We start from the raw sequence: 11,697 nt of genomic DNA on the forward strand, positions 1-11,697 counted from the left end.
CAGATAATCTCTAGTTGTGTTGAAGTATTTTCAACCCAGGGACTACAGGTGGAAATTAGCAACTGTTGCTATAACCTGGCCCAAGACATATTCTCTTGTTTAACAAGTTTAATGTTTATTTGTGCATTGTCCCTATTTCAAATAAATCAATTTCCAGAAGCATTATCTTTTCTCATCCATTCATCATCTCTGAGCAGAAGACACAGACAGTGCTAAAAGAGAGAAAAAAATAAGCATTTGTAGCTCTTTTAGAGAACATGCATCTTTTCACTGCGCACAGAGCTGGGTTAACCACATGCAGACTTTGAGGGGAGGTGACAGCGAAGAAGGTGCAGTGATGAAAATTGAAAGTGTATTAAATTCCAGCATGTACAGGAGACAGAAGAACGTGGCAGCTGTTCGACAGTTACATGCATTTTGAAATATTCTGCACATTACAGCAGAAAACTTCTTAAGGATGTGTTTCTGAGTGTGAGCTTCCTATTTTAGCCCTGTTGGCGTCTTGAGCTCTTAAGCAACATCTTGCAGAAAAGAAAAGTTCAAGAGAGCGACAATTGCAACATGCGGAGAAATTTGCCAATAGTATAGAGGAGAAAAGCAGCCTAACGCATGTAAGTATCAGCCATTTTAATACCACAATAAGCTCGTAGAGTGTCTGACTATTGAAAATGAATGCTCAAAAAGACAAATCTTTCATGAAACTCAACACTTTATTGTAATTTTAATCTTGATTTTGGGAAAGTTGTCTACATGTGACTGACATACTAATGTGTTGTTCATTTACATGGATGCAGACGATTGTACATGCACACAGACGTGTCCATATGTGCGCGTCCAGGGCAATTCACAGTCCAGTTAATGGGACGACAGCCATCCCGTGGAGGAGCAGCAGGAAGAGACTGTCGCTGCTGGAGCAGCTGAGGGGCTGTCAGGAGGCCTGGTGCCCCGGGGCCCCCTGGGATAGAGAGGGGGCCCACGCTGCTATCTGTGGAACACCTGCTGGGGTGAGCTGTCCTCCTCACTGCAAAAATCTGTGATTCTAAGAGTCTTACCTTTTGTTATGTAATGCAACACCCGTCTTCAGTGTGATGGTAAATTAAATCTAATGCAGAGAGAATTCATTGGAGTGAGTCAGATCACTGACTATTTAAGAAAATTCTTAGCATTTTAAAACTTTTGAAATGCCCTTTACACTTAAAAATCCATAAGATGAATTAACTAGTTAATGGAATATAAATATTGACCTCAAGAGATAATATGTACTCCAAAAAATTTGTAATTCCACTATTTGGAAAAAAACTGAAACCTCCATACTGGTTATATTTTTATGCAATGCAATAAGTCCCAAATTTTAGATTTTGCCTGAAGCATACAGTATTATTGTGACAAAAATCCCAAACCTGCAAAGCTGATCCTAAATATGCTGTCAGACTTTGTCCACTCGCTCTATTTGTCATACAACAAACAAGTGGTGAAATAATTTATTTGTTAAACATTTACTTATAGTCTTCTTTCTCTGCGCAACTTTCCTGTTCATGTTTTTAAGCAAATTTTAGAGGAATTTAATTTGTTTGTGTCCATCTAGCTCCATTTCTGATTATCTTTTTACTTTCTCCATCTCTTCGATGTCCTCCTACTGTTCCACTCATTTTTATGTAACCTTATCAGTAGCATCCTATCAACTCTTGGTTAGTTTACTGCTCATCCAGTCATCCAGTATGAAACTGCGTAGCTTAAAACTGGGTCTCAAGCGAAAGCAAAGCAAAACATAGTTTGTCTGCATGCTTTACTGAAATGTATTCTTAGCCCATGTGAACACTGACATGCACATCTTTACAACACGAAAGTAGTTCCTTTTTCTCTTTGACATCTGATAACACAAACGAGCGTTGTTTTTTTTTGTGGCTGAATGCAGAAGTAGTGTCGAATAAAAGGGTGTGCAAATGAGGAAATAACATTAAGAAAATGGATACATCAACAGCAACGAGAGATTGTGAGCAGGACCGAAAATTGTAGTAAAGGGCATGTTTGAAAGAGTGACATATTAAATAATTACCCAGAAATGCAAAGGCTTAATGGAGGAGACTACGTAGTCATTGACACGTGAGTATGTGTTCATAGGGAAGTATAAGAGTTTTTTTACTGCAAAAGACAGTTTTATCAATTTGCATAACAGTGTAAAACAAAATTTGTTAATCTATGCTTGAATGGTTTATTAGTACGCCTTCCTATAAATCAGATGCATGAATGACTAAATGTTGCCTTTATGAATCATGAACCAACAGAGTAATTGCTCATATAACATATCTACTGCCCTACTGCCTGGCTGTATATGTGCTCAAAGTGGGGTGACTTGCAGTGAACATGTCTATTTCTGTGCACAGAGAATGATAGCCACTTCCTGTGTGTGTGTGTGTGTGTGTGTGTGTGTGTGTGTGTGTGTGTGTGTGTGTGTGTGTGTGTGTGTGTGTGTGTGTGTGTGTGTGTGTGTGTGTGTGTGTGTGTGTGTGTGTGTGTGTGTGTGTGTGTGTGTGTGTGTGTGTGTGTGCGCGCGCGCGCTGAATTCAGTTGTGGTGATGTAATGGCATGACTGAGCTGTTGGTTTTATGTACCTGGGGTTGCATATGCTTTGTTTTACCCAAGTTAATTATGTCTCAACCAACTGTGTTCTCTTTTAGTCACTGTTTCCAAATAAGGCAATGTGATCAGACCTATAGTCTCTACAAACAGAACATATATGCAGTAAAGCAAAGTTCAATGTCTTAACTAAGTTCAACAGAAAAGTACAGTATGTTATGAATAAATCCACTTTTTTATCTTAAGCAACAAAACACACATTAAGAATTTAAAACCTCAGCTACTCAATCAACTCACTGACTTTGATTTAAATGTTGCTAAACACTGATTAGTGCATGGAAATAAGTGACATTACCTTGTTCCAACGGAGCCCTACCTTCTTCGAGCCAGTGAAAACTTCAAATACAAAACACAAAATACAGAAATCTTTTGTGTGAAATAACCAAAAGTTTTTTAACTGGTAAAAACTTGCACCCCATTATTCATAGCAAGAAGAGGGGAAAAAATGTTTTATAGGGCCTTGATTCAAAAATTATTTCTCAATGTACAATTGGTAGCCCCTAATGTGTAAGGAATATTCTCAAATGTATTCCAAATAAAGCTACAGAATGACAACTATGTCTACAGCACTGCATTAGTCAGGCCTTTATGATCGATGATCCCCTGGCTGAAACCATCCCTATGGTCAACCATGGCAGTTATGTATTTCAGTAATGTTAGGTGACGCTGGACAGAGCTGAGCTGAGCCATAAAGAAAATCTTTTCCACGACACGCGACCAAAGAGTTTTCGACCAAAGTTTCAGAGCTTTACTCGATGTCTACTTACTGGCAAGCTTTTTTTCATAGCTTTCAATTGTATCATGGTTTTCATCAGCAGATGGAATTGAGGATGGATCAAATCCTGCTGTGAAAAGGAACTTAAAGCTGCCATTACTGCCATTGACAAAAGCTTTGAATGTGTGGAAATGTAAAGGTGAGGAGTCCTGAGCTGCTGTGGGTCCACACACAGATCTTATTAACTAGCCTCCATAGAGTTATATCAGCTTTATGAGTGGGCAAACAGATCTGAAGCACTTATCAGGAAATTTGCCGTTTACTCGACGATTAGTGTGCTTACAACCTGTCATTTTCAAGATCAAATCAATCCAGTCCTATCATAGAAACACTGACTAAGTGTGGACTCTTTACCACTCTGTTGGAAATTCAGCTGTCTGTCATTAGTCAGTAGTGTTTCTCTCTTTCCTGCTTTGTTGCCATGGTGTCATACCGTGTCTGAGCATTTGAAAGAAAACATCATCCTGCTTGACAAGCTTGCGTAACACTTCAGATACTGAAATGAGTCATTTGTGTGTCTCCCTCTAGAGTTTCCTGGTTGTGCGAGACTCTGCGACCTCTCAGCCCAGCCTGCTGTGTGTGTCTGCTGGAGGAGAACATGAAGCAGTTGTTGATTATAATATCACAAGCACAGGCACAGGTATGGACCAACTGCATGCAAACACAAACATCATTTTATAAATCATTACATCTACCGAAACTAAAAGATTAGACTAATAAGCGGTTCCAATCTGTAGTTGTGCTTTCTGCTGTTGAAATTACTGTTAGTTTGCTAACAGTAATTACCTGGCAAACCTGACAAAGTTAAGAACAGGTGCAGTCGTCAAACAGGCTCTCAAACGGTTTCCTTAACTGTGAACCCCCTTCTGGTAACTTACTAACTGATACCCGTTAGTGCTTCTTTAACTAGCTGCATGCCATGTAGCTAAAATCCCAAGCTGAAGAGACATTATCACCTCTGTAACAACCTGCTCAGCATTGGAAACCCCACAGTATCAGAAAGTAACAGACCTAGTGTGAAGATGGAAGTGATGTTTTTTCTTTAGAAGTTTCCTCTCAGCCTTACTGGTTCAAGCTTCGGTGTGTTTTCCAGGAATATACTTTTTTGACAGAACAAGACACTAACTCTGCCTACTCTTTCTCTGTTTCTCGTGTCAGTCTTCCAGCTGTCTGACTCTCGTCTGTCTTTCTCTGACTTGGCTCAGCTCGTGCTCTTCTACTCTCTTACCAGGTAAGAAACTGTTGCATCACTGGTGCCTTTTTATTTGTTGTGTGTGATTGAACTTCAATTTGAACTTGGGCTTCTCTAATAGTTTATTAGCTGTATATATGGCACCAAAATTGCTATGATTATCTGTTTTTTTTTCTGTTTTCTAGTGCTAACCATGTAAACATCCTAACTCCATACTAACTTTTAGATTTTTGTATTTTAAATTCTGTTGAAAAGCCTAATCAGCCAATGCTTTGAACAAACAAACACTGACAAAACTATGGCCCTCTTGGTTTAGTCTGTTTAACAAATTAATTTTATCCCTGTCATCTCTTCCTGTGCATCAGGGATGTTTTGGCTGTCTGTCTTTTCATTCCTCGCTGGATCTACAGTGTAACTGAGAGGTCCAAAGATAATCTTGCTCAACTTGAACCCAGTGAGTCATTTCATCTCTGTGACTTTCTGTCTCATATCGTCTCGCAGAAGCTACGTCAGAAACACAAAACCAGAAAGATATTTTAAAGAACTGTCTTATTTATAATACCTCTCTAATGCAGATACTTGGCTCTGCACACCGCCTGGCCAACACACAACAGATGAAATGAACCAGAGGGAGCCAAGCAACGTAGTGTGCTCCATACAGGTATTTTGTGTGTGTGTGTGTGTGTGTGTGTGTGTGTGTGTGTGTGTGTGTGTGTGTGTGTGTGTGTGTGTGTGTGTGTGTGTACAAGTACAGGTGATGGTAACAACTTCCTTATTTACTTGTGTTTGCAATTAAAGCAGCATGTGTCTCAATACCTTAAAGCTGCACTGATCAACATTTTTATATTAATGATGGATCAAATTAATGTGTGTAATATGGAGACCAAAAAACAGAGCTGAGCTAGAATAGAATGTTGGACATGCACTCACCAGGTGGCCAGAAACAGGACCTTATAAAGTGATTATATATTAATGTTGTGCTTACTTGTTAATATGGATCCCACACAACTTTTAGGTAAGTCCCACCCTACGAAGCAGCCCGATTGGTTGGGATTAGGCATTGACCTTGAGTAGTTAAGGTTAGGATAGCCGGTCAGGGGATAGGACCTGAACAAATCGGGTTCCGTTACCTTGTGTAAGCATGGATGCCTGGCCAATAGTAGCGTGTGAATGCTATTGAACGGCGGGTCTTCCCTAGAAGTTGCGTGGGTTCCATGATAACGCTGCGTTTACAGCTTGTTCCGCTGCACACAAGTGGCCAAAAAATCTATTAACTAAGCTTTAAAGTAGAGGCTTGCAGTGAGTAAAAGCCTAAAAGCCTATTTTATGCCTACTTTCTGGTGAGCTGTGTGTCACAGCATCCTATTTCTTCACTGTGTATGTGTGTGTGTTTCCGCAGCTGACATCCACCAACGGGGCGTTGTGTATCATCAATCCTCTCTACCTTCATGAACATGGAGATGACTGGCTGACCCACAGGGCGAGTGCTGTGCAGCGCGCCACACAGCCATCAAATTACAGACAAGAGCGACGCCTCAGCAGCACCAGAACATGGGTAGGGGCAGGATTAACAAGTAAACGAGCCATCTCTTTGGACCAGGAACCCTCCAGTATGGAGAGTTCTGGTGAGTACTTGTTATTTGCTGCTCTGGACTATCTCTTGGCTGGGCGCTCCCTAATTTGATGTTTTTACATTTTTGTTTGAGTATAAATTCTACATAAAAACCTGTTAATTAGTAAAGCTTGTACTGTAGGTGGTAGATGGCCTTTGATACCTTTGGACAGAGTCCGACTATCTATTTCCCCCTGCTTTCAGTGTTTAAGCTAAGCTAATTGTCTTCTGCACACCACCTGTTCAGTAAGCTGTAGCTTCATATTTAGCATACAGACTTGAGCTTTTCTTATCTAACTTTCCCAAAATGTTGAACCATTCCTTTAAAAGGGACAATTTTTTCAGTTTAAAGTCTTTTTTTCAATGCATAAATCTCATAGATGGATATCTTAAAACCTAAGCAGATTAAAACTGTCTATCTACTAGGGGTAAGTGAAGTGTCATTTCTCTGAAGTGACCCTCTAAACACAAGGCAAGGCAAACTCACACGCAATTTCACACACTCAATTTGAAACTATGTGGGGAATTGTGATTGTGGTAAAAGTGGGTTATCTAAGCTGCTTTTTAAAGTGGGTTCAGTTAAATGTATTGCCAAAATGGTGTTCATAATCCATATTTTCCTTGCCCAGGTCTAACGAGAGCCAAGTCAGCGGATTTACCACGTTGCCCCACAACCCCGTCAACACCAGCTACTCCAGCAGGGGTGGTTCTCAGGAGACCCAGCAGAGATTCTGCCTCCAGCCCTCCTTACAGAGCGAGCACTGGCAGCCTTTCTTTATTTACTCCATCCAACTCTGAAAGTAAAAGTTGTGGAGCGTTTGAGCCGCAGCACCATGGCAGCCCAGTGCTTCAGTCTCCTTACAGGGTGTCCTGGATCGAAGATGGAGTCTGGCTGCCCCCGCCCAGGCCTTCCTCTTTGCTCCACCCCCCATCGCTGGAGCTCGACTCGCTGTCCATCAGCAGCATAGAGGAAGAGCAGGAGCCCCAAACGCCCAACCCTACCCCGCACCACCCTTCTGCGCACCGGTTGGCTGACAAAGTCATACATCGTCTCTCAGCGGTGGGTCAAGCTCTCGGTGGGCTGGTAAGTCCGAGGAAGAGACTAATCAATCGTGTGCTGGAGCTGAGCGAGCGGAAAGGCGCAGCGTTTGCGGAGGCTGTGAAAGGATTTGTGGAGATGACGTTGAAGACAGGGGCTGATCCCGAAGGGGTCACAGGGTCAGAGTTCTTACAGCAAGTCAGGTCATCACTCTCGTCACTCAGGGAGACACTGTTGGACTATCCAGAAATCCAGGCAACGTTGGACGGCATCACTGACATAAATGACTCAGAGATTGGTGAGTGAGCTGACGGTGGAGATTGACAACAAATCAATAAAAATGTACATTTCACTAAAGTGTTGACAGAACATGTGTTATTGTTTTGCATCTCAGTAGATCAATTGTTCCTGACCCTTTAATTTCTCCTCACATACTTTTCGACCCTCCTATAGACTCCCTTGTAGAGCTTTCCCTCCACAAGGTGGCTCTGAAGCCCGTCTCCGCACACCTCTACTCCTGCATTCATGTTTCCCGGACTAATGACGGCAGTTTTAAGCGTCTGCAAAGCAACCTGCGCGTGCTGGAAAAAAACGGGGTAGAGCAGTTAGGGGGATCGGCGGGAGTTGGAGTTCCCGACTCTTTGACCCTGGAGCGGATCCAGCAGCGGTGGACTAGTATGCATGAGGCTTACTCCCCAAACAAGAAGGTCCAGATCCTGCTCAAAGTCTGCAAGACCATCTATCACAGCATGAGTGCTAATGCTAGCTCAGGTAGCTTTTTTTTTTTTTTTTAAGAAATTATTACTTTCTTTATTAGTGGCATTTTTTTGTCTGTTAATTATTCTTTAAATTTACATTCTGCTCTCTTTTACTGCAGGTACAGCGTTTGGAGCAGATGATTTCCTGCCCTGCCTGACATGGGTGCTGCTCCGTAGTGACGTGGTCACCTTACACCTGGACACAGACTACATGATGGAGCTGCTGGACCCCACACAGCTACAGGGAGAGGGTAAAGGCAGACACAAGCAAACACACTGTCATGCTCATAAAAATGATAATCATCAACTTATTCTAAACCGCATGAATACTCTTTATATGTAAAAATAACACAAAGTCACACCCACATTTTTCTGGCTATTGCATTGTTTCATCGACCAATGTGTATAATTTAGTGGCATCTAGCAGAGAGGTTGCAACCAACTGACTACCCCTTCCTTGACTCATTTCTTTCCAAGTGTGTAATGGAACCCTACTTACATGATTCTTCAAGGTCCCATGACATGGTGTTCTTTGGATGCTTTTATATAGACCTTAGTGGTCCCCTAATACTGTCTCTGAAGTCTCTTTTCCAAAATTCAGCCTTGGTGCAGAATTACAGCCACCAGAGCCAGTCCCACAATGAGCTTTCCTTAGTATGTGCCATTTCTGTGTCTGTTAGCTATTGAGGAGGAGAGAGTGTGGGGGGGGCAAGGTGGAAGGTGGAGGTGTGGCCTTGACCAACTGCCACTTTGCTCGTTTGAAAGCCATGATGTCTCTCTCTCATGGGTGGGCCAAATTCTCTGGGCGGGCAAAGCAGAGAAAGGGGAGGTAACCTTGCTCCTTATGACCTCATAAGGAGCAAGATTCCAGATCGGCCCATCTGAGCTTTCATTTTCTCAAAGGCAGAGCAGGATACCCAGGGCTCGGTTTAATCCTATCGCCATTTCTAGCCACAGGGGGACCATAGGCAGGCTGGGGGAATGCCTAATAATGTTAAAAAACCTCATAAAGTGACATTTTCATGCCATGGGACCTTTCAGGTAAAAATAACGACAGGCCCACTCTAAAGCCTATGTTTGGTTTGTCAGTTGTGGGTTACAGTAGAAACATGGTGGTGCAACATGTAGAAGTGGTAGAGGACAATCTGCTTCCTAAATATGAAAAACTCATTCTAAGCTAACTCAATTCTGAGTTGTGGTTTTGACTCCAAACTGTGATTATAGAGATGTAGATACTGTTTACAACTACAACTCACAGACCCTCTTCCTTTTTGCATTCCCCATATCAACAGGTGGCTACTACCTTACAACTCTATACGCCTCTCTTTACTACATCAGCAGCTTCCGGCCACGATTGGCTGCTCGTCAGCTCAGTGTCGAAGCCCAACAGTCTCTTAATAAATGGCATCGCAGGCGTACCCTGCACTGCAACCAATCACGGCGCAGCAAGAACCGACGGACCATTCGCAGGCAGGCATGTCGGGAGAGGGGCGCGCAGAGCTTTGAGACAGAAACTGAGGAGAAAGAGAAAAGTGGGAAAGATTGTGATTCTGTTAATAATGACGAGTCACAGCAGCAGAGAGAAAGCTCTGCAGAAGCTCTGCAGCCGCTGAAGGAAGACACAAGCAGAGGACGAGAAGCTGAAGACGAATCACAGATACCCTCTCAAGCGTCAGACTGTAGTCAGCAAGCCGTAACAGGAAGCTAGACTCTATGTGCAGCAGGAGAAGATGACCACAGAGGATTGTAATAGAGAAAAGACGAAGAATGGCCACACATTTTTTTGTCTATATCCACCACGTTCCACTTCCGGGACTGCTCCGTTCCGGCCGGAAATTTCATTGGATGTCCTTCTTTTCGGCCGGATGTCCTTTACCTTCTGCTTTCTTTGTTTTGGCATTTTAAACTTGATTTATGAGGACTATGGTTAACTGCTCCTCAGATCTCTGCATGGTAAATCCAGACAGGACTATCTGTGCAATCTGAGTTTTCTGTTGCATGACTAAAGTGTGTGCTCCGTGCCATTGTCCGTTGGAGGGGCCATCGGCCTTCATTTTGGCCGATTTGACATGTTGAATCGGAGGGCGGGCAGTCGGACTCAATGACCAATCTGATTGGTGGAGTTCTAACCCTTGACTAGCCAATCAGTGCACTTATGTTAGCGTGACGAACGGATCTCAAAATCTGACAAAAATCTTTCAAACTGACCTTTGTCGATTAAAAAAAAACAAAACAGACAGATTCAGCAACTATATGTACGCAGAACGTATGCTCAAGTCGGTGTCGCTTTGGTGTGTTCCGAGGCACTTTTTTGACCTCGTGGAGCCAACTGCTCAGTCCGACTGCCTTTTCTGCCGCCGGCTGGCCATCAGGTTGGTGTGTCAGGGCCTTAAAACAACTTTTGAACGTACACGTTCCACCAAAACAAGTTCCTTCCTTTTCTCAGTGGGTCCAACCGCCAAAAGCTGCCACAAGAACCACCAGCATGTCCCGTCATGCTCCGATTCAACTTCTGTAGTGACCAAAGAAAGCTTTTCATTAGTGTAATTAACACACTGCTTTCGGTTAATTATGAAATTGTGGTCGGGATTTCCCCAGGTGTCCTAAAATAAATCTGAAGGAATAGTTTAAAAGGGGAAAAATATATATATAAATATATATTTCTCAGATGTCCTCTACAGGGGTCAAACAACCTTTAAAAAATTCAAGGAAGCAAAACTCACTGTCACACTGCCCATGCTGAGGCCATAACCTGTGAACACTGCTCTATTTTAAGCGTCATAAGGTTAGAAAGCACTTGCATAAATCAGTTCAAATTTAATGTTATAATTGTAGCTATTGTAAATAAGAAAAGAGCGTATACAAAATGTGTTATTATTATTATATTTATTTGGAAACAAATAAAAGTCAAAATTCATGTTTGGAGGCTATTAGATTTTGTGTGGTGGAATTGGAATTGTTTTATATGCTGATTAACTTATGTCATTTGTGATTTGTAAATATATTAACATAAAAGTAACAATGTGCAAAAAGAGTACATTAATGAAACCAACAAATAGTTTTGGTTGTACGGCTTGCTACCGCTCTCATCAATACCATTTCCAGCAGCAGCTCTATCCCTCTTGTTTAATTGTTATTATAGCAGGTTATTTAACATCATTTAGTACAAAATAGTGTTTTATCGGCTTGATGTGGAGTTCCTCTGACTCCAAAATGGCTGAAAAATCAGTAAATGAAGCTTTTTTGCCTGATCATGGTGCCTTTGTTAAAGTCCTATAAAGCATTTTTCTACAAGAGAATGTCCTTTGTGTTGTTTCTGTTCTTCTTCCCTAACAAGCTCTTTATTATTCCCTACGTCTGAATATAATGCTGTTGAACTGAGTGTATGCCATATATATATATATATATATATATATATATATATATATATATATATATATATATATATATACACACACACACACTGTTTCTTCTTTTAGTTTATCAGGACTTTGCCAAAGCTAAAGACAATTTAACTTAGTGACTCACAAGAAATCCCCAAACATAAATGTGTCTTCCCTTTGAACCACTAGAGGGCAGCATTATACCTCCTGTGAGATGTACAGCTTGTATCCTCTTGTTTTATTACAGTTTGCAGAATATACACAGGTTTGGTTTTTAATTGATGGAACAACGTATCACTGT

The 11,697-nt window shown here is 41.7% G+C and overlaps 1 protein-coding gene across 2 annotated transcripts; it reads left to right on the forward strand.

Annotated features, from left to right (window-relative positions):
• The first annotated feature begins 347 nt into the window (after positions 1-347).
• Positions 348-9,924, forward strand: rinl (Ras and Rab interactor-like). Of its 2 annotated transcripts, XM_028573752.1 has the most exons (11): positions 348-611; positions 795-1,004; positions 3,941-4,052; positions 4,571-4,643; positions 4,970-5,058; positions 5,180-5,265; positions 6,004-6,229; positions 6,846-7,553; positions 7,709-8,026; positions 8,133-8,264; positions 9,306-9,924. In XM_028573752.1, the coding sequence occupies exons 2-11, from the start codon at positions 825-827 to the stop codon at positions 9,719-9,721; spliced, it is 2,340 nt and encodes a 779-aa protein (XP_028429553.1). In that variant the 5' UTR covers positions 348-611; positions 795-824; the 3' UTR covers positions 9,722-9,924. The 2 variants fall into 2 exon arrangements, with proteins under 2 accessions (XP_028429553.1, XP_028429554.1); XM_028573753.1 differs by lacking the exons at positions 348-611; positions 795-1,004 and adding an exon at positions 3,363-3,551.
• Positions 9,925-11,697: the final 1,773 nt, after the last annotated feature.

The sequence above is a fragment of the Perca flavescens genome, chromosome 3 (assembly GCF_004354835.1).
Source record: "Perca flavescens isolate YP-PL-M2 chromosome 3, PFLA_1.0, whole genome shotgun sequence".
In the NCBI taxonomy this organism is placed as follows: domain Eukaryota; kingdom Metazoa; phylum Chordata; class Actinopteri; order Perciformes; family Percidae; genus Perca; species Perca flavescens.